Source organism: Biomphalaria glabrata, chromosome 13 (assembly GCF_947242115.1).
Source record: "Biomphalaria glabrata chromosome 13, xgBioGlab47.1, whole genome shotgun sequence".
NCBI classification, from domain to species: domain Eukaryota; kingdom Metazoa; phylum Mollusca; class Gastropoda; family Planorbidae; genus Biomphalaria; species Biomphalaria glabrata.
This window is the reverse complement of record NC_074723.1, coordinates 7,715,496-7,739,028: the sequence shown is the minus strand read 5'-3', so window position 1 is coordinate 7,739,028 and position 23,533 is coordinate 7,715,496. Positions and strand designations below refer to the sequence as shown.

The following is a 23,533-nucleotide window of genomic DNA, read 5'->3' as shown; positions in this document are numbered from 1 at the left end:
TCAATACACAGATTGACTTGACTGTATAATATGCATGACTAAATGCATGACGCGTAGGACGTAATCATCTTCTTTTTTGAAGTAACGTCTGTATTATATAAGATAAGATAAGATATCCAGTGGCGTAGAATGGGTTTTGGGGACCCGGGCGCTTGGCCTCTTTAGGAGCCCCTGCATTTAGACATTCGACATCATGACATAACGTACTTAATAAATATACACGTTATAATACATGATACAACGTCAATTATTTACACAAAACAATATGAATAGCAAGATAACATGGAATTGGCTTAATATTTAATGTAAGTGGGGGCCCGGAGAATTTTCAAATTTGGACAACTCCTTCCACCATAGCTACGCCAATGACCGTATCTAAGTGATTAACTAGTCCTCCACATCTGAAGTGTATAGGCCTACATTTAAAGCTGTAAATGTGGTTATAAAGTAAGACTAACAAATTGACTAACAATCAAATAATCTTTAAACTACCTTGTTTAAATAATTAGTTTTATGGTCTACAAACATACACAATTATATCTGAAGTCTTGAATTTTTTAATTTGTTTTGTTTTGTTTGTATTTTTTTTTATTTAATATATTCTAAACGATATTAGGCCTACAAGGTTATGATAAGGTGGGCCCATAGACTATATTAAATATGTAGGCCTATAGTATAGTCTATGGATTGACTTACACAGATTGGTGGTTCTATTTATATCTCCACTTCTCAGCTAGCACTTCTGACTACAGTTCATGAACACCCATTAAAAAATCATCATCATCAGAGCTGTTGTTTTTTTTTTCGGCTCGAAAATCAGATGTAAAGATCATGAACAGGCATTGGTTTGGTAAGTTACAATAGTTCAAAAGGGTAATTATTTATCTGTGTAAATTTAAACAAAAAATCGAGGACTAATTATGTAGATCTAGATTTGTTGACGTTTTAGTTAAAAATCGTCCATATATTAAAGTCATAAAAGTGTTGAACTTGGAGGCATTGTTGGATGATTGGTAGCCCCGAATATAGATACATCTAGATCAAAATTTATATCTAGATCCAATAGTCACAATAAATCTAGATCTAGTTATGCCCAAATAGCTGTAGTATAGACTCTCTAGACTATTATCTTATCGTATCTTATTAAAATACAGACGTTACTTCAAAAAAGAAAATTACGTCCTACTCGCATCCCCAAATACTGAAATAGCTGTAGTATAGACTCTAGACTATTATCTTATCGCATCTTATCGTATCTTATTAAAATACAGACGTTACTTCAAAAAAGAAGATAATTACGTCCAACTCATATCCCTATAGGTCAATCTATTCGTGTATTTTTTTTTTTTTTTTGTTAATCAATGACTTACACAGACTTAAACTCTACCAAGTCACTGGTTTTCCTGACTGACTCATCTTTCCATGCTCAATAGCACTAGGGATTATGAGTATTCGTACACATTTGTCCTAGCATATAAAACAATTGATTCATCTAGATAAGTGTTTAGAATGGATCTTCATTTATGACCTAGACTAACTTGTTAATAGAGTTTTATATATATTCTAGACATTTAGATGAATATATCTAGAAATTTAGATTTCAAATTCTTTTTTTTTTTTAATCGACTCCTCCGTCCTGCAGACACCACTATAATTGACTTAAATGGAAATGGCTAGTCTATCTCTGTTGTTCAATATACTGCAGTCGAATTCCATCCTTCGTATCTTCTGGTTTAAATACATGAGCTCGCGTATAAATAATGTATTATTATGCAAACAGTTTTAACGGAACCGGATATTGGTGTGAACGTTGTTTATTAGTTATACGTGTAGACCTACGTCGGATATGAAAATATTTTTTTTTGACAACCTGCTATATTTGTATGTCTGCTTTGGTGTTCGTATAAGGCTGTTCGTTTAGAAGTTGTTACTCGAGGAATCTTGAGCTCTGATTTTTTTTTTTACAAAGCTTATATCAACTCATGATACCGTGATCGCTTTTTAAATGCATTTATAAAAAAAAAAGTTCAACGACCTGAATTCGAACTCAATGGCTAAGCCTCCTCTAGCTAGTAAATCATCCACTGTGCCAGGGAAGTGCTTATGAAAATAGAATGTTTTATAGTTAGGCCTATCTATTGTTGGTTTCTATAAAGTATGAAGGGAACTAATTCAACTTATACCACCACATCAGTCAAGCACAATTATTTTCCCTTGTATGAGGTACCAAACAAAATAATTAATTACCAATAGTTAATTTAATAACTGTTTAATTTTTTTTAATTCTAGTTTTATCAGGTAAAAAAAAAATTGTGCTAAATGTCAGCTTGATCCGAGATTTGGTGTGGGGAAAATAACGTGTAAAAACCTTTTACCGGACAGACAGAGAGAGTTGATATAAGCTTTGTAAAAAGAATCGCAGATCTCCGGAACTTAGATAAGCAGACTTCTTCTTTTGAACAATCTTGAATAAACGAATACATTTATATTCATACTCATAATAATGAGTGAGCTAGTGTTCAAAAAATAGATGAAACAATACCAGAGCTTTTAATTAGATCAGAGGATAATATGCAGAACTTCAATCTCCCAGATATTTATTGCGAACAGTAATTTCAGCTGTAGCCTACGTGTGCAAACAAAACGCAATAAGACTCGAATAATCCAAAAGATGCGTGAACCTAATTAAAAGGTAAAAAAAAGAATAATATACAGTTGTAGTAATCAACAGAATAAAACCGGGACCTATTTACACTTTAGGCCATTACCTGCCGGACAGAGGACATGACCTCGAAAAAAGGAGGACATATTCTCCTTTTGCCGGACATTTGGTAACCTTATCCAAACAGGTGTTTGTATGAATTATAAACTACTGCAATAAGTCGCTTCGTTTGATAAGTGCGATTCTTAATTAAGTTTAAAGCCGATAATTTACTGACATGTTTTATCAATAAATTAAAAGCCTATGTATTTGATTACTTTCTCTTGTTCTTGTATTCTCCTTGTATGGCTTTCTCCTTTTTTGTTTGTCCCCTCCTTTGGTAACAGTGTATCCGTATCAGTTCTAGATCACTGTCTATGTTTTATATGTAGGCCTACAATTAAATAATTATTCAAATCATTTGAATCATTTTTATATAATATGTCTGCTGCCAGTTATGACCTCGATAGGCAGAAACAGCTTACATGACAATGCCTATATTTCCTAACTTTGAACACAGTGTAGACATTTTTTGTAGCACATTTATACCTAGATCTAAACCCAGATCTTTATTATTCACAGGTTGAATGCGTCAGTCGAAACGTTTGCCATGGGAAAAACTAAAAAAAGCAAAGAAAGGACCAAAAAATTGGTTGAAATTTCCGATTCCGACTCAGATGAAGACTCCGGGAGTGATGATCTTTTGTGAGTGAATATATAGTCCGGCTTTTCTTTGCAAATATTCATTAACTCTTTCTCTCCGTAATTATTTTCCACGCTCCGATGGAATTCTTCATTTTCACATTACTATTTTTTTACCCTGTTATGATTAAGCTTGAATAACTTTCTCGTTTGTTACCAGAAAATGTTTTATTTGGTATACAATTAAAGGGGAATACATGCTCTTTTTGTATATCACAAAGTAAAGTTTATAAAATAATGCGTTAATTTAATTTAATGAGGTCAAATCAACGATTGTATCGTCAAGTAGGAGAGAAAGAGTTAAAGCAAGTCTGTTTATTCTTTTTTTTTTTAACTAATTTTTCAATACAAATACACGTCCGTCTTTTGTTCACTAGAATAAAGTTATCTCTGCAGATAATTGACGAAGATATATTCTCCTCTGGTGTAGCGCTGTATTTTTCGTACTCTACGCTTCAGATATTTATTCTTCTGGCGTCTGCAAGGTTCTTTTTCTCATAGAAGGGCGCACTACTACAGAGTAAGAAGTACTGGCCGAGTTTGTTGCTTCATGCTAATTGTTTTGTTTTATAGATCTCGGGTGTTCCTTCACAATTGAGGTTCAGTTTCACCCAACCTGCATTTACCTACCGCAGCACGGCGAGGGGGGCGATAGGCAGGGTTGGAACCCGGGGTCAAGACAACAAAGTCCAGAGCGCTATAACCATACGACGAGACTGCCATTCATTAAAGCGTTTGTGTGAATGCTGAGATCATTCGCCTGGTGTCCAGAGGTCACAATTTAATTCATCCTAGTTAAAGAAAACATGCTATTCAAATAAAGTCAGGCGTATTTATAAAGAACAAGGCAGCACTGAACCAATAGGCTACTATAACTTTATAGGCCTATATATAGCCGAGTTAGGCCTATATTTTATTATATATATTATAATATTATATACACAGTACAGAGACCCTAACGAAGAATACAGCTTTAATTTTACTTGCTTACTATTTTATTTACCTGTATCTATACTTATATCTTATACAATATATACTTTACTTAATATTATATATTAATTTAGCTGTACAGATACCGCAAAGTTTTAATTTTACTTGGAAACTATAGTGTTACTCTTCAAAATTCCCCACTATTTGATCTCTTTTACTGATCCTTCATCAATTTTTAAGTTTGATCATAAAGGAAACAACTTCTTCAATATTTTGCCATTCAACTGTATGCAGCATTTCGTCTTATCTTATCTTATCTTATATAATACAGACGTTACTTCAAAAAAGAAGATGATTACGTCCTACGCGTCATGCATTTAGTCATGCATATTAACCAATGACTTAAATTCTGCCAAGTCACTGGTTTTCCTGGCTAGCTCAGGCAACCCATTCCATGCTCTAATAGCACTAGGGAAGAAGGAGTATTTGTACAAATTTGTCCTAGCATATGGGACGAGGAATGTGCCTTTATCTTTGTGTCTTTCAGAGTATTTTATTAAATTTTGTTTTTGTATTTGAAGATTATGGTTCAGTGTTTTATGTATTATTGCTACTTTACTTTTGAGCCTTCTGTCCTGAAGGCTTTCTAAATTTAGTGATTTTACTAAAGGTGTTACTCTAGTCAAATGTGAATATTCGTTTGTTATGAATCGCACTGCTCTATTTTGTGTCTGTTCTAGTTTCTTAATGTTCTTGAGTTGAGGGGTCCCAAACAGTGGATGCATATTCTATTATTGGCCTAACCAAGGTTAAATAACATTTTAGTTTTATTTTCTTATTTGATTTATAGAAATTTCTTTTAATAAATCATAATGCTTTGTTTGATTTTTTTGTAGTTTCATCAATATGTGGATTCCATGACAGTTTTTCATTTATTATAACACCTAGGTATTTTGCGTTTTTAGTCTGTGTTACTGGTTTGCCATGAATAAGATAAGTGGAATTAATTTGTTTTAGTTTTTTTGTTACTCTTAACAACTGACATTTTTCTGGGTGGAAATCATGCTCCAGTTTGATTCCCATTTCTGTAATTCATCTAATTCTCTTTGTAAAATATCTGTGTCTTGTGTTGTTTTTATTGTTCTATATATTATGCAATCGTCTGCAAATAATCTGACTTTTGTTCCTGAAGTAATGCAATTTGGTAAATCATTTATGTACCATGTGGTAATGTTTGCAGTTTTGAAGCGGAGACCATGGCAGTCTGTGAAGCCTTAAAAGTTATTGACTTTCAACTCGGCGAGGGACATTTGAGGGCAACACAGATTGTTGTGGTCACTGACTGCACCACTAACTGCTACTTTTCTTTGTTCAGCGCTTATGTCCGCGCCAAATTCTCTAGCTGCTGCATTGAGTTTAGAAGCGTCTATAATTTTTCTAGTGGATGGTTGGAGATGCAGAAGACGTATCCAGATGCAGTCTTTTATGCATCATGCCACTAGACTATCTGATGAAGCTGGCCTCTCCACCAACCGACAAAACATTCAACGCTTTCATCCCCTTTCCCCTTGGTGTCGCCCAACGACCCCAGACATACGCTTGAAATTAGTAGACCCTAATGCCACTAAGCAAAGCCGTTCATCTAACGACCTTCAAATCCTAGCTCTGGAGACCATTAATACCTTCAAGCCCAGTGCTATTTTTGCATACACTGATGGGTCGGCATCAATAGATTCTGGAAGAGCAGGCTATGGAGCCTACATCGACTTCCTTGGCTCTTACACAGTCAAAATCTTTGGACCATGTGGTAGTGTTTGCAGTTTTGATGCGGAGACCATGGCAGTCTGTGAAGCCTTAAAAGTTATTGACTCTCAACTCGGCGAGGGACATTTGAGGGCAACACAGATTGTTGTGGTCACTGACTCAAAATCTGTACTACAGGCTTTGCAAAACCCCGGACCATGGCCCCCCAATATCAACACTGTCATCATGGCTTTACATAACATTAAACAACGATATGGCACCCCTGTAATTATGCAGTGGGTACCGAGTCACATAGGTGTGACTGGCAACACAATAGCAGACTCTTTGGCCCACCAGGGAGGGCAAATTCCACCCACTGATGAGGCTGTAAGCTTTCATCAAGCCCTGGCTATAATACAAAAAACAGAAATGGAAAAGTGGTTTGAGTGCTGGGACAAGTCCCAAAAAGCCCGTGGAGTCTGGGAGCGCATGAGGCGCCCTGACCGCACTTCCCCGTGGTGGAGGCTGTCCAGGCCTGAGCAAGCTATTATAGCACAGTGCAGGACAGGCCACTGTCCTGTTGGCTCATATTTCTCACGGCTATGGCCAAATTTCGATTCAGGGTTCCCCCACTGCGGGGAAGAAGAGGACATCGTGCCTCATTTTCTGCTTGACTGCCCCAGACTTGCTGATCTCCGTCTCGACAGGTCTGGGAAACCCAAAATTCTCGACCTGTACGGCGACATTTATGCACTACGCAAGACAGCAGGGTTTCTGTCCAGGGCTTTTGCAAGAGAGGATTTGAGCCTCTCAAGCCCTCACTCTAATGGAGTTTGATGATGATGATGATGATAATTTTTCTATATCATCTGAAAACCTCAGATAGGAGATAAGCCGCCCGTTTATGGTCGAACTTGGAGTAAATATTTCTATAATTTAAATCATGACTAGAAAAATGCTTTTAAAAAAGCTAAGTAGATAATGCATACACTGATATAGGCTCCTGTAAACTCTTAAAGAAACTCGGTCTATCGATGATATCTATTATATAATATAGGTCTATGGGCCTATGCCTGCCTGAGAAAAAAATGTGAAAGTTCCCGAATGACAGAACAGCGTGAAGGTCAGAACTATTTATAGAACAACGTATCAAAACTAGTGATATTTCCGATCTTATTTACTAAACACAGATGTAAGACTAAATTCTATTGGCTAAAGCTCATGACGTAGTGCACAGAATGTTCCTTCGATCGACGTAACCAGAAGTGAGACAGTAGATAAATAAACGACATAGGCGAGGCATATCACTGACATTTATTGTAAACTGACATATTGGAATTATTGCTTCTGACGAGAATATTGTTTTAGAGAAAAATGCTTGGCTCATCATTGTTTGACGATCCCTTTTTTACGTAAGTATTGTGAGACTGCTCGCATCATATTCTAAGTTAGTGGTAGCACCATCATGATGATGATCATTGAAATTAAATTATTTTAACATCTCTTCAAGTTAGTACTCTGACTCTTCATAAAGTTCATTGTTCACTCTTCCTGAGACGAGTGAAAGTTCCTGCCTTCCTTTAAGTTTAAGTTGAGTTTGAGACCTTTGCCTCTGAGGTCTGAGACTCGTATAGGCTCTAGTCTAGATCTAGAATTAGAAGTCTAGATCACTCTAGATTCTAGATTAGTTTAATTAGTTACGACTACGTTATCCTTAGTCCTTAGCCTTAGTTAGTTAGGCTAGTACCCTCCTCCTTCACTACTGAATTTGTCTGAATTTACTGATAATTCAAAGATATATAATAGATTAGACCTAGCTAGAAATAGAATAGATCTACATTATAATAGAGTAGAGAGCTTATATAAAAAAAAAGTAAACTTTAAATACTTTTATACTGCCTTACTCATGCTACTCTGACTCTTAGACGATTAGTAAGTAGTCTTTGTCTAAGAAAGTGTGATAATGATATCTTTTAATCTTAGATTGTCTAGTCTAGGTCTAGGACGACTCAGACTAGAGATGATCTAGACAAGATTCTACTAATTCTAGCATTTTAGTCTAAGTCTAGTCACCTTTCCTTTGTTCTAATATCTAGAATAATTATAATATAGATAGATATCTAAATTTAGATCTAGACTAGATTAAAGTGCGAAGTTCGAACGCATTATGCCCTTTGGCAGCAATTTTCACGTTTAGATTTTTATAGCACCTTAACAGTTCGACCTATGGAAAAACTGATGGTATCTCTGAATTCCTCGTCCTTTTTTCTATAAAATAAACATGATTTAATGTATCACTAGGCTTAGTTGAAATTAAATATGAGTTCAAAGAGGTGTAGGTTGGGTATCACCAAGCATACTTTTCCTTGATCGTACTTTTCCCCAGTTAGTAAGCTCGATCAGGTTGATGGAAGGCTCAAACAGATCAAAGAAAATATATCTAAAAACATAATTTAATATTTAATTTTCACTATGAAGTCATTTTCTTTTTACTCCAGTGCAAGAACATCTTTCATTGCCACCTTTCCCACGCTCCAAAACTTCAAATAGTCTCTTTGAGCTGATGAGCCATCAGATTTTAAAATAGCCCTAAGCACATGACCCATTTCCATCACTACCGGGTAGTAAAAAATAATAATTCCACACCTCTTGGGTTTGACCTCAGCATGAACTTAGCTTTTACAAGGAAAAGGAAATAGTATGTGTGGGAAGTGAAGAAAAAAGGTGCATGCGTAGTAGCAATATAGTAGTTATTTGGTAAACATTCAAATAAAAACGTTTTAGCAATAAAGAGTGAATCGTTCGAACCTCTATACTAATCAGGTCTTTTTGAACTTCGCACTTTACTCTAGATCAGCAGTTCTCAACCATTTATGCTCAGCGACCCCTTTTTACAATCCCCCACTCTGGCGCGACCCCCTCACACACACACATACAACAATAGAAGAATAGACAAAAACAATCCATATTTTCTATGGTCTTAGGTGACCCCTGGCAAATCGTCAATGGACCCCCTAAAGGGGTCGGGACCCACAGGTTGAGAACTCCTGCTCTAGATCTATCTAAATCTAGTAATCTATATTATAAAGTAGAATGTGAGGTGTATGTATGTATGTATGTATGTTACTTATAGATATCAAAACCGCTTGACCAATCTTGATAAAACTAGGCAGGAATGTTCCTTGGGAACTAACTTAGACCATAGTGTATGTATTGTAGCCCTAAAACAATCTTAAGACCCTGAAAAAAAAATAAAGTTGTCCGACTCTATCAAAGCTATAGTATTTTATGGAATAAAATGTTGACATGAGAAAAGATAGAAAGGATTTAGATCTAGATCTAATTTTAAGAAATACACTTTGCGCAGATAGTTTTTTACTTTGACATATGAAAATACAAAAGAAGATCCATTGATTTCATTATATAATAAAATTAACCTTCAATTTCGTGTTTCAAAAGCATTTTTTACATAAATTAGTTCCTTATATCTGTGACTACAGATTTCCTGACGAACATTCTTTCATTAGACAATACCGTAATGAATCGCGTACTAAAAATTAATTCGTTTAATTGTTTACTTTATAATCCCATTCCTAGATCTAAAACTCTAATTCAACTCTAAGATGATAAAACTTCTCTTCGCACAGATAGTTTTATACTTTAACACATAAACATATTAATTAAAGTCCATTCATTTCATATTTTGATCAAATAAACATTCAAATTTGGTTTTCTAAAGCTACATTCATTTACGAAAGCTGCAAAGCCGAGTTAAAGGCCTAGATCTATATTCATTCATGAATCGCGTACTAAAAATTATTTCGTTTAATTGTTACTTTATAATCCCATCCCTAGATCTAAAACTCTAATTTAACACTAAGATGATACAACTTCTCTTCGCACAGATAGTTTTAACTTTATTACATAAACATATTAATTAAAGTCCATTCACTTCATATTTTGATCAAATAAACATTCAAATTTGGTTTTCTAAAGCTACATTCGTTTACGAAAGCTGCTAAGCCGAGTTGAGATAGGCCTAGATCTATCATTCATGAATCGCGTACTAAATATTATTTCGTTTAATTGTTCACTTTATAATCCCATTCATTTAACAAAGCTATCGCTCTTTTCGTTTTTAATAGATAAGAATGTATCGACTTCTGGTAAACCCATTTTCGCAAAACTAATTTTATTTTCGTTGCGAAAGAGAAATAACGTGAAAGAATCATTAGCTGCGTTTAACATACATCTAAATCCAATCCACTAGATTATTCAAAAGCATTTTTTACATAAATTAATACCTGATATCTGTGACTACAGATTTCCTGGCGAACATTCTTTCATTAGACATTACTATTACCAAATGGTTACACATTAACACATCTCTCTAATGAGTCTATTCCTAGGCCTAGGTCTAAAACTCTTATTGAACTCTAAGATGATAAAACTTCTTTTCGCAAAGATAGTTTTATGCTATAACACATAAACATACTAATTATTGTCCATTCATTTCATATTTTAATCAAATTAACATTCAAATTTGTTTTTCTAAAGCATTTTTAATACATTCGTTCGCTGTTCGCTAAAGCTGCGTAGCCGTGTTGAGATAGGCCTATATTCATTCATGAAAAAAAAGTTCATGCATGCTCAGCACAGAATGAACTCTATAAAAGCCAATTTTTAACTCTAGATTAGTGTACATTTAGATATATATATATATATATATATATATATATGTCTACCTCTAGATATACTTTATACACATGAACATACAAAATTTAGTCTATTCATCTCAAATTTTAATCAAATATATGTAGGCCTACAAGCAAATGTTTTAATTTGAAAAAAAAATAGATTTAAGCCTATTAGCTATTTTGATTTGATAGCTTCACTCACACCATTTTTACATTGACACATTCGCTTTACTTATTACATTATTATTTCGTTGAATTGTTTACAAAACACTCTCAGTGACAATATCGAAAGTAATGCGCAAATAAAGGGTCGCGGGTAACATATGTCTAGTATTTTATAAAATAAGTAAATCTAGACTAGTCAAGAAATTGATCTAGAATGACTAGAAGCATCAAATTCTAAGGTCTTGAGTCAAGAATTTAATCTATCACTATTCTTATACAATCTCTATAATCTATAAAAACTCTAGATCTATATTAGAAAAATCTAGTTCAACTTTACTTACATTTATCCATTGACATTATGCATTATGGGGTAGTCATATTTGGTGTCTGGCTTAAACTTAACGTTAATCAAAGATAATCATTTTAAAAAATGTTAAATTAAAATAAAAAATCAATGCCTGTGTTAAATGACCTCGTACAAAGAATGTTTTTGTTTCTATTGTTAGATATATATATATATATATATATATATGACATTAAACTGTAAACATCAGTAAATTGGTACATAGGTAGTCTAAATAAATTTCTTTTAATATTACCCAAGTAGCAAAACAACTGGCTTTATTTTATAAATGCTGATACAGAATTTACATGATCGGAAATATTTAGGAAAAGAGAACGCATATGAAAACAAATCTTGTCCAATATATCATCTCATCTCTACCTGTGGACACTTCTGGGGCATACGCCACCAACCCGCTTATTCCAGGTGTATTGGTTCTTGGTGAGTCTCTCCAACTGTCCCCATGTCTTACCCATCTGCTTCCAAATCGCGGTGCCATGTATTCCTAGGCCGTCCCCTCTTTCCTTGGGTATTCCAGGTTATTTTGGATGCAGGCTTGCGAAGGGTATGACCTATTCATCTGCAGCGTCTCTGAAGGACATCTACTTCAATGGGCTGCTGCATTGTTCTTTGTGTGAAAACTTATATTTAAAAAATTAAATGAATTAACGTCTGTAAAATATATACGATAGCACTAATTTTTCAACTGTTTTCACATGCACCTTAACCCTTAAGGTGCTGAGCTGTTTAACAATGAGTGCAATCAAAATGGAATTACTATTCTGATGTTTTGAGGCTCAACTACCACACGCGTTTTAAGGGTTAACATACTACATTGATATATATATATTATATATAGTATATAGAATAACTATCAATTATAAGCATCTGGTGTATATATATATTTTTTTTATATATATATATAAATATGGGCAGAATTTGTTTTTACACGTAGACAGTACAACCCTCACTGGGGCCCTGCTTAGTTCATTAATCTATCATGTTTTCATGCGTATAACCTGCACAAATGATTAAGTAAATCGTGCAACTCGAACCCTTATGTACTCCGCATGTACAAAGTATGACCTGCCTTAAACTACCGTTACATTAAGTTATTGCTTCAGACGTCTGTCCATCAAGACACAATCACACTCCAGTTGTTGTATAGAGTGCAACACCTGTGTGAAATTTTAGCTCACTATATTTGTAGTATGTTGTTAATGACAGAAAGTCGTTGACCTAGTTATTTGGTGATGGTGGAAAAAGATTTGCTGTTGCAACTGAACTGGGCCCTATTTTGGGCTAGATTGGCATCTGCCGCATCAGTACTATTTGTTTTCTTGAGGTTTAATAATGAAATGTTCATAAAGCTATTGAATATACATAACACAACTACACAGTGAACTATAGGAAATATTAAGACACACTGGTATGTTCATAGTTTTTGTTATGCTATGTTCATTACAGCTGCCATTTGTTTGTGAAAACCTCTATAATTTAAAGATACAGTAGTCTGTATATAGAGAGAGAGCGAAAGCCTATACATGTCCAAATCTAGACTAGAGATGATATAGATCTAGATCTAGTTCTTGTGTAGATCAATGACAATAATATCTTTTAAGGTCTAGATCTAGAGTCTATTAGTCTAGAATCAGATCTAGATATCTAAATCTAATTATTTAATTGATATTTCTAGATTTAAAACTTTACAGTTAACTCCTCTTAGTTTTTTGGGGTTTTTTTTAACTTTCTTTCTACACTAGTTCTAAGATTCTAGATTAATTAAATGCTCTATAGGACCATATTTTTGTTTATTGTTAGGCTTAATTAAAAAACAAAAATTAATTTTGTATTATAATACCCTTGGGGCTTGGTGGTCTTTTTGAGAATTCATTTATTTATTGTTGTAATTATCAATAAACATCAGGAAAATATTTTTCTTTTTGCAGTGGTCACCATGAACATTTGAGACAGATGAACCAAATGTTCAGAGATCCTTTTGCTGGATTTGGTGGTGGCCTTATGGCCATTGATGATGGTTCCAGATCAAACAGCAGACGACAGCAGCAGCAGGCTCAGAATATGCAGGTGGCACAACAAGGACTATTTATGGATCCTTTTGCACATTTTGGTTCGATGTTCTCAAACATGAGATCTATGATGAGTGACATGCACAGAGCCTTTGTAAGTTTTCTTTACTTCCATTTGCATTAACTTTATTATAGTTTTTAAACAATGCATACAAATATGATGGATCAAGGTTAATAAGGCAGCTAATATTAGTCTTATTTTATTGAAGTTGTATATAGCTTGGCTTAGAAAAAATATGCATGTTTATGAACAATTGAATCCACTTGCTTATTTGAGCTGAATCTTATAGTACACAAACCAATTTATAAGTTTTCTGGACCCTAAATGATTGTCTAGTTGCTACTAACCAGCTTCAATTCGCAGACGTTATTTGCTAATTTGATTTATGAATTTGTGAACATGTACTATTTACATTAGATTTTTACCAAATAATTCAATTTTTACTACCTTTACTATTTTAACTGTGAATAGACTTTGATTTTAATGATATGACTGTATAGAATTTGGCCCTTGTTGTTTAGAGAGAGAGTAGTCTTTAAGGGACTGCAGGCACGACATGGCCTAAATTGTGCTGATGTGCCTAAAATCAAATCAAATCATTTGCTAATTTGTGAAGTATTTACTTTCTCAGGAGCAGACTGCTAATGATCCCAATGCTCATGTATATCAACATTCCTCTGTGATGACATATTCCAACACTGGAAGAGGTGCACCAAAAGTTTACCAAGCCTCGACTTCTACAATGCAAGGTCCAGGAGGAGTAAGTACTTTTTTACAAATCTTATGTTAACTCAACACATTTGGAAAATCACTATGATCTAAGGATAATTCCTCATATTCACTCTGAGTCAAGGGAATTAAAGATCAGCATACTGGGTCGAAATTGTGGATAAAAAAATCTTTTTTGTTAAAATTAATCACTTTAATTTTGATCTTGAAAATAGTTTAGACTTAGTGAAATAATAACAGGTTCATTTTTGTATTTTATCATACATGGCCAGTGGTAAAAATAATGATGACAGTCAGTCATCAAGGCCAAGGATTTTATAAAGTAGATTATATTCTAACTTTAATATATTTCTATGATTAACCCAATTGTTAGAATAATTGTTGGCTTGAGAATTTAAGTTTTACTTGTAGCACATTTTTAGACTGCCGAAGAAAAAAATCACTTGATCAGAACATATTGTTTAGAAAACTTGATAAGGATTTTGATAAGGAACAACAACAAACAAATTTAGCTGTTGGGGCAAGAGCTAGAAACATAGTGATTGAAAACAAAGATGGAACTTTTCTTACTGAAGAAGCAAATGTTATTTAAACATTTCAATGATCTGTACAGCTACCAGATAAAGCCCAACTACATTATTTAATCAGCAAAATACAACAGAGACCTCAATAAGGCTCCAATAGTAGATTTGGTATTCGGTAGTAGAAGCAATAAGATCACTTAAAGGTGGCAAGTCGCCTGTATTGATTTATTTACAACATAGGTAGTTTGATCCTAGAGACTAGTGAGGGGTAACTGAACCTGAATGAATCTTGAATGCAGCATGTAAATGAATGATCCAGCTTTTTTTCTTTTTAATTTTAGTGAAGTTTATTATTTGTTAGTCAATGAAATATATCCATTTTATTTGGTCAGGTTAAAGAGACAAGAAAAGCAGTAAGAGATTCAGAAACTGGTTTAGAAAAGTGTGCAGTAGGCCACCATATAAAAGACAGAGCTCACATCATTGAGCGAAGTAGAAACACCAGGACAGGAGAGGAAGATGAAAATCAAGAGCTTATTAATTTGGATGAAGGTACATTTCAAATCTTGTATCATTCTAGTGTTATTTTGCTCTTCTTTTATGCTATATCAAAACCACATTAATCCATGTTGTAATTGCATAAGCTTTTGTTTACTGAATGTGGTTACCTGGGCAATCAATGTGTTCTAATGGATTTATTTTCTTATAGTGAGTGTTCACTGTGTCTATAACAGAATTATTTTTTCATTAAATAGATGAAGCTCAGCCTTTTGATCAAGAATATCAAGATAAATGGCGCAGCACTATGAGGGGAATAGATCAGAGACGTAGAGTGGAAAGATCTAGATATGCTCCAGTGGGTGACTCAACACACCGTTCTCGCCATGCAGCGCTGCCTGAGCCACCAGAATCTCGAAGAAACAGAAAATCCAGTAATCGCAAGGATTAAAGATTGTCATTTGTAATCCGTCCATTATGTAATCTGCAATACATTTGCATCTCCAGCACTGCTCAATGTTATTTTCACAAAACTACATGGACATAAACTTGATGTTTTCATTGTGATGGACAGTTCTGTAGAACAAAAAAAAAGTTGAAGTTTTGGATACCTAGGACAATTTCTAATTGTTGTATAGTACTTTGATTTTCGGTATTTTTTTTTTTTTTAATGTTCGATTGTATCATAACACCAGTGCTTAATTAATTTAACTTAGTTTTTTTTTTTTTTTTTTCATTTTACCTGTTACAAACAAAAAGGGAACAAAAATCTATAGGATTTTTTCTCGTAAATGTAAAGAAAAATGTGTACATTTGATATATATCTACATTGTTTTTATGAGTAGTTTGAGCTTCTAGTTTAGTTCTGTTATTCCACTCATTATACTTTATTCCAATCACTTGATCCCAGTGTACAGGTTATTATCAATTCAATTAAAGCACTTGATTGAATCAGACAGTTGCTTGTTCATTTTTTTTTATTTCTGTTGGGTATTCTGTTATGGTTGCTAAAGACATGATAGATTTGTGAAACAAAATAATTTTTCTTGTTTTAACTTTGTTCTCATTTTCTCTTGTTATTGTTATTTCGAGCAGTGTTAACAAGGGAAAGTGTATCATGACAGGTTGTCTGAATTTTTTTGTTGTTGATTAACGTTTGTGTTGGCAGTGTTGGAGTTTGTTACTTTATTTTAGCAGTTTTTATACACAAGTAAGTCCTCTTGAATCAGACTTGCTGTCAAAGAGTGGACTTTTTTTTTATATAGTTTGAGCTCTGTTAATGCTACTGTGTGGAGACACTTGGACTAAAGAATGGAGATGAACATGTGCATAAGTTAATGTATTCTCTGTACAGAAACCTAGCTGAGGCTATCTTAGTAACTTGAAGTCTGATTGGCAGCTTCTTAAAGACAAGGTCACATTTGTTTTGATATAAAGTTTTGTATAATATTTCTGTAAAGTTTAGTTACTTGAGGACATTGAATGATCAGAGCCATCATCAAACACAACTGTACCCGGTATATATTTTGTGTATTGGAAGATGCTTGGTACATGTACTGAGTTACTGGGAGTGTCTGAACACTTTCAGAGTTTACATTTTACAGAATGAGTTATTTCTGTAACCTCATCTTACTGGTCCTAATTTAATGGAGCAGCTTTTTTTTTTTCTTCAGGATTTTTATAAAATATCCTGGATTAAATAAAAATATTTATATTTAAAAAAAAAGTACAATGATATTCTTAAAGTCACGTGAGCATTATAGCTGAAAGAAATAACTTTGACAATAATTCTTCGTGATAGACTGACTCATTTTGTAGAATGTTCTTTCTGGAGTAAAGTGAAATGTTTTGCTCAAAAGCATTCCTTTATTTTTTGTTTGTTATTTTTATTTTGTTCACACTTATTATATATACAGATGTATCTTTATTTTAGTTGACATGCCTAGTACATGGTATTGTAAATTCATCAATTACAACAATTGTACCACATAGTTAGCTGATTTTGATCCCTGAGAATTGAATTGTGTAGATGTTTGGTTTTCATTGTGTTTGCGAGGTTGGCTCATGTGCATTGGGTTATTAGCACTTAAAGTTCATCTTTGGCCAATTTTTCTTTAATGTATAATATTCATTACAAATAAAATATTGTGAAAGTATGTAGATTTATCATTTTGTAGTTTTATTAGGCTGTGTGGGTATGAAAGAAGATAATTTTTTTATAAAAGTCCCATAAAATCATGGCCATGTATTTAAATGCTGCTGTTTGAGCAAAGAACTGGTCTTCTTTCCTTATCAGCTTTTAAAACTTAAGTCCAATCAATTCTTATAATTTCACACTCTATAAGATGATGCAACTGCTGTTTGGGCTCCTGATGGTAATCTTATTTTATTTAGATAGGCAAACTTGACAGTCATCATCAAATCACATTGATTTTTAAGGTAAACATTTTGAGTAAGAAATTTTAAAGACAGTTGGTCCAATTGTTCAGTGTAGCAGGAAATAGTAAATAATTAAATTATTACCCAAAATAAAATAAGCACAGTGAGTTCCAATTATACAGATTACAGCAATGGACTCAAATAATAATTAAATTATTACCCAAAAATAAACTAAGCACAGTGAGTTCCAATTATACAGATTACAGCAATGGACTCAATGATTTTTACTTTTTTATTATATCGATCTCTAATTCCTTGCTTGCCCTATGTACATTATTGAGGTGAAGAGAACACTTGGGGCCATGTATAAAAAATGTTTATTTCTTCTGGCTTGGAACTCTTTCTGTGGCATGTTCTTGCCTGGGAATGGAATGTACACTAATTAAACAAGAACTTTGCTGACCACAGTGTGGATAGACTTTAAAAGAATTCATTATCTTTTAGTCCTAAGTGAAAGTTGTGCTTCTTTGTCATAATGAAAACATTTCGCGTTTAGTGTACATTCTGGCTAAACCTTGTGCTAATCTAGAAGAAATAAAATAGTCACAGAACCAGACATTTTCTTAGATGGCCCCCCAAAAATATTTATGAAAAGTGTTTATATTTGGGAAGTATCATACTATCAATAAATGCCAACCTTAATGATGGAGTAGACTTCCGTGCTGCACGTGCCAGTGGCAGACAGCAAGTATGATTACAGAGAGCACTCAGCATACCTACAAAACTGAAAGTCTGCAGTGCTGTGGTCCTCCCTTCACTCTTATACGCTTCAGAGTCCTGGACCTTATGGTCCCGCCACATCAAAAAGCTAAACTCCGTCCACCATGAATAGGCTTGACAGACGTTGTCACAGCATAAAGGTCCGTATGCCTCTCCAAGCTTCTTTATAGGGTGCAGGAAGGCGCTCTCGGGGAGGGGGGGGGGGGGGTAAACACATGCGATGCGTTATGACGACATCCTCAAGCCAAGAGTGAGACATTGACGACTGGGAAATAGCTTTTGATCGTCAAGGTGTTAGAAGCACATTTGTAAAGATAGCTGTTTATTCTATTCATTTTTTTTTATGTAGGTCACAGCTGGGGCTGCGTTGCCACGGGGAATATGCATTCCTCATTAATCTTCGGACTCGATCGAAGACAGGCCTTATGATTATTATTATTATTTATACTTAGAAAAATTATAACGGTCAATCTAGAGTTTTCCCAGTGTGGATATAGGCCTACATCAAGTGTAAAATTTCTAGGAAAATCGTTAGAGCCGTTTTCGAGAACCGTGTCTACCCAGTATTCACTATTCAGGATCCATTTGTTTCTATGAATATGCGGCTGGAATAGAGACATTTTCTTCATAGTCAGAAGGTAAAAAAAAAACAACCACAAATCAAAGACTCCAGTAAAAAAAAAAATCATTTATCTTGGCACATAGCAGTAAGACTTAACCTAAGCTGATGGACCATATAACGAGAACGTCGTGGGTTCGATTGGACCATATAACGAGAACGTCGTGGGTTCGATCTCTATGCTGGCCATTTTTTGTTATTTATTTTTCAATCACAAAGACAATATACATGTTTAGTGTACTGTATAATCTGAGCATGGCAAAAGAATTGATTTGAACAAAAAATTGTATTGTTCATCGTAACAATGCGTTTCCCCCTTTTTAGTAAAAAATAGCAGCTTAAATACTTTTAAAAAATAGCTTATATAAGGGACAGAATCGAATTATTACTGCCATATAATACTAACAATAATTGAAAAGTTACCATAGAATCCCCATATTGATGAAATTATTTTAAAAAATCAAGCAAAACATTTGGGTTTATTAAAAGAAATTTTTACAAATCAAAATATAAAATTAAAATGTTATTTTAACTTAAGTTAGGCCAATATTAGAATATGCATCCTATGGGATCCCTTAACTCAAGAAAATATAAATAAACTAGAACAAATACTATTTAGAACAGTAAGATTTAAAACATATGAATATTCTAATTTGATTAGAGTAACATCATTAGTACAATCACTAAAATTTGAGACACTTCAGGATACTGGCACATTTCTTATTCCATACGCTAGAACGAATTCGTACAAGTGCTTCCTCTTCCCTAGTGTCATTAGAGAATGGGATGAGTTGCTTGAATCAGCCAGGAAATTCAACGACTTGATTAACATGCATGGCTTGATTGACACATGCAATGCGTAGGGCGTAATTATCTTCTTTTTTGAAGTAACGTCTGTAATATATAAGGCACATAAGATAAGAAGATTTATCTCACCTTTTCTATTTATAACGAAGTTAATCGATTATCACTAATGAATTAACTAATTTGTTATTATTTTTATTCGAGAATTGTCTTCAGCAATGAATAATTGCACCTACCAACTTGATCAGACAAAGGGAATTGAGAGAAATAACGTGTACAAGATTTGTACCAGACACTGGGTTGTTGTAAAATTTGTAAAAATAGCAAACAGATGTCACATACAGCAATATGTCTACATCGGGTTTTTAGAAAAAAAAAGATCTATTATGTCGTTGGTGTCGTCTGCTATTCTTATTTTATCAAGGGAGTTAATTTCACGTCTGACCTTCTTCAGCTTAGCGAGACGTGTCATTTTTTTCCCCCAACAGCACTATTGATTTTCATTTGTTTGTTTGACTCGCCAGTATGTCAGTAGAAACTTCCTATTTAGCTGTGTTGATAGGCAGTCTTTATAGTGGAATATTTACTCAGTGCAGGAACGAAGAGAAAAAAAAATCATGACTAGAGTACACAATGTAGGCGACCTTCCGATACGTCTATAAAAGTCACCAAAATCAGATGGGGCCAGAACGTCATTTCATTGCATGTGGAAGTGGGCAAATACATGTTAAAGAAAGTTAGCCGAAAATAAAAGACAAGAGTTAGGATTGAAGCCTTCAGTAAGTTTAGTTGCACTTCCGGCCTTCCTATTGCGCTCTTTTGTTGCATTAGACGAACGCTTAGTCTCGGTAGCAAAAGGCATTGAGACATATTTTTAAAAATTTCCGTCTACGTAATCAGTGGTGGACTGGGTGTCCAACTCGGCCCTGGCATTACCATACAACCCGGCCCAAATGTTGTATAAATATCCAATCATACATGTCTTTAAAATCATTACAAAATAGTTGTTTGTTCATTTGAATTTATTAACACTAGCGAGAATTGTATAGTCTGTATGAAATATAAGCCTTATTTTTAATCCCTTAGTGTAGGCTATATCGTATACTAAGATTGTTGCCAATTCCAATTACGGTTAACCGGTACATTATTTCGAAACTGTAAAGAAAATTTCCCCCTTCAGACCATGCGACCCAGAGAGCAGATGAGGTTTCTGTGACCCACCGTTAGCAAGCGTAGCCACCGCATCTCCTTATTAAACTGTAGTCTTAATAAGAGATAAGGCTAGGACCAATCATGATGCTGCATGGGCCCCTTTTATAAGAGAAAATTATACGACCTTTTACAATGTGATACAATATGATACGAGCTTCATTAACATTCACACGGCTAATTAAGAAGCCTCATAAGGTCACTTTAAATACAGGCCCACCGGACATATGCCCAAACGCTCATATAATTAAGCCAGTCCGTCCCTGGACATGCAATTATACTGCTCAACAAGTCAACATTTTGGCTGACAAAAAGGAAGAACTCCCTCAATACCATGAAGAGACGAAAGCTGAGCTGGTTCGGTCATATTTTAAGACATAACTTACTATCAAAAGTCATTCTTCAAGGTACAGTGAAGGGAGCACAAAGAAAGGGTCACCCAAAGAAAAGACTGGATAACATAAAAGAATGGACCAGCCTCTCTCTTGATATCCTGCTAAGAACTGCTTCTGACCGGGAAAAGTGGAGGGATTTGGGGGTTACACAAACTGTCACAGCACCCATACGACGAAAGTCAAGGGATTGATGAGATGAAAAGTTAAAATTTGTTTCATAGTGAAATCCTATTTGCGAAAGACAGAAAGGATACATACACATTTGCAGGATATATAGGCCTATGAAAGACAAAAAGGATAAATACACATTTGCAGGGTATATATGAAAGACAAAAAACACAAAAGAGTTTGATTAAACCAATCACTTAAAAAGTTAAAAAAAAAAAAAAAAGCGAGAAAGAACGAAAGATAAGGAGATTACAAATATGTGTAAGGCAATATGAAAAGTCATACCCATAGACCTCCCACTCCATACTCCCCTTCACAGCAGTCAAAGACAGAGAGATCTGGATTCTACTACTATTATAGATTTGGCCCGCCACTTCACAACGGCAGACCACTCAAAGGGCGAGTCACTGCAGGCTTTAACAAATCCCGGTCTCAACGTCTGCTAGATCTGGCGGTAGATCCACCAAATATGTAAACAGACGGCATGCCGCTAGCATCGGGGAGCAGAAGTATGCGGAGATATTACCAACGGGAGTGTCTCAACGTATGGATAATATAATATAATGCACCTATGAAATAACTTATGGAAGACAACAAAGGTATGAATAGATGAGCTATATTGATTTAGCCTACTAAATTAGTTTGTAAAAAAAAAATAATTGATCTATTTTGGTGATGTAGGCCTACTTTCATTTTATTGATGATTTAATTTTTTAACGGTATCAATATTTTTTTTTGTAATGAATAAAAGTATTGCTTTCTTTCTTGTTAAGGTTTTACAAAAGATATATAGGATAGTTTTATAAAGCTTACGTTTAAAATGATACGAAGGCTTCTTTAAAAAAATTGCAATATTTGAAATGCCGTACTAATTTTTCAGAGAAAAGTTCTAAGTTGAAGATAGTTCAGTGGCGTACCAAGGTGGGGTGAGGAGGGTGAGAATTTGAAAATCCCCCCGTGTGGGGGCCCCTAAATGAGTTTCTTTTTACACTAAATATTAAATATTACGCAAAATGCCTCTGAGATAGTTCATAGAATTCAAATAAAATCACAGTAGTCAAACTGAATTTCCATTTGTTTGGACCAATCTTTTCTTATCTTACCTAACAAAGTGGGCACACTTAAGATTTCACGTTTATTGGTCAAGATGTGTCTAAAGTGTCCTACACCCACACAGTGAACTGAGTGTACGGCCATCAGAAACCTTCATCATCAATAGAAAACAAAGGCGTCAGTAAATGACGTTATGTTGTGTAACACACGAAACACGAGGTCTAGGTCTAGATGGGCCTTTAGATTGGTTGGATCGTCGGGTTAAACAATCAATCGGTTTTGAGAGCTATCACTATATTAGATATATCAAAGACACACTCCAAAATGTACCAAGGTTTATGTGGGCTTTTCTTTTTCCTTCTCGATCGCCTACATTGACTGACTCGTGACACACTGTCATTGTTTTCATGCAGTGCTGAACACAGCACGAGCTTCTAGCTCTTTAAACGCCCAGGTCTCGGACTTCAAGCATTTCAGAGAAATCGTTGAATTTATATTTTAATAACAGACACGTTGTAATAGTTCATGGTAATAGTTTATAAAAGGTAATAGTTTATAAAAGGTAGTAGGTCATAGAAGGTAATAGTCCATAGAAGGTAATAGTTCATAGAATGTAATAGGTCATAGAAGGTAATAGTTCATAAAAGGTAATAGTTCATAGAAGGTAATAGGTCATAGAAGGTAATAGTTCATAGAAGGTAATAGTTCATAGAATGTAATAGGCCATAGAAGGTAATAGTTCATAGAAGGTAATGAGTCATAGAAGGTAGTGGTCCATAGAAGGTTATAGTTCATAGAATGTAATAGGCCATAGAAGATAATAGTTCATAAAAGGTAATAGTTCATAGAAGGTAATAGGTCATAGAAGGTAATAGTTCATAGAAGGTAATAGTTCATAGAAGGTAGTGGTCCATAGAAGGTTATAGTTCATAGAATGTAATTGGCCATAGAAGATAATAGTTCATAAAAGGTAATAGTTCATAGAAGGTAATAGGTCATAGAA

General features: G+C 34.4%; 2 protein-coding genes and 1 long non-coding RNA gene across 4 annotated transcripts in view; 2 read left to right on the top strand and 1 right to left on the bottom strand.

Moving 5' to 3' along the window:
- The first annotated feature begins 741 nt into the window (after positions 1-741).
- Positions 742-17,279, top strand: LOC106056054 (myeloid leukemia factor 1-like). Of its 2 annotated transcripts, XM_013212620.2 has the most exons (6): positions 742-850; positions 3,284-3,406; positions 13,231-13,465; positions 14,004-14,132; positions 15,018-15,177; positions 15,381-17,279. In XM_013212620.2, the coding sequence occupies exons 2-6, from the start codon at positions 3,312-3,314 to the stop codon at positions 15,572-15,574; spliced, it is 813 nt and encodes a 270-aa protein (XP_013068074.2). In that variant the 5' UTR covers positions 742-850; positions 3,284-3,311; the 3' UTR covers positions 15,575-17,279. The 2 variants fall into 2 exon arrangements, with proteins under 2 accessions (XP_013068074.2, XP_013068075.1); XM_013212621.2 differs by lacking the exons at positions 742-850; positions 3,284-3,406 and adding an exon at positions 7,312-7,488.
- A 2,251-nt stretch (positions 17,280-19,530) lies between these two features.
- Positions 19,531-20,048, bottom strand: LOC129922296 (uncharacterized). The gene is made up of 2 exons (XR_008774260.1): positions 19,942-20,048; positions 19,531-19,795 (listed from the first exon to the last, which is right to left on the bottom strand). It is a non-coding gene; the product is annotated as an uncharacterized LOC129922296 (long non-coding RNA).
- Positions 20,049-21,862: 1,814 nt separating this feature from the next.
- LOC106063179 (uncharacterized) overlaps positions 21,863-23,533 on the top strand; it is a 52,371-nt gene continuing 50,700 nt past the window's right edge. Inside the window, exon 1 of the mRNA XM_056007778.1 lies at positions 21,863-22,076. The gene's annotated coding sequence lies outside the window, so the exon portion shown is untranslated. The remainder of the gene's footprint in view (positions 22,077-23,533) is intronic.

What these genes read in the sequence shown, in the direction of transcription:
- LOC106056054 (XM_013212620.2), top strand. Translation starts at nt 3,312, where the DNA reads ATGGGAAAAACTAAAAAAAGCAAAGAAAGGACCAAAAAATTGGTTGAA. An exon ending in TCCGGGAGTGATGATCTTTT is followed by an intron (nt 3,407 to 13,230) that starts GTGAGTGAATAT and finishes TTCTTTTTGCAG; the next exon opens with TGGTCACCATGAACATTTGA. An exon ending in GCTTATTAATTTGGATGAAG is followed by an intron (nt 15,178 to 15,380) that starts GTACATTTCAAA and finishes TTCATTAAATAG; the next exon opens with ATGAAGCTCAGCCTTTTGAT.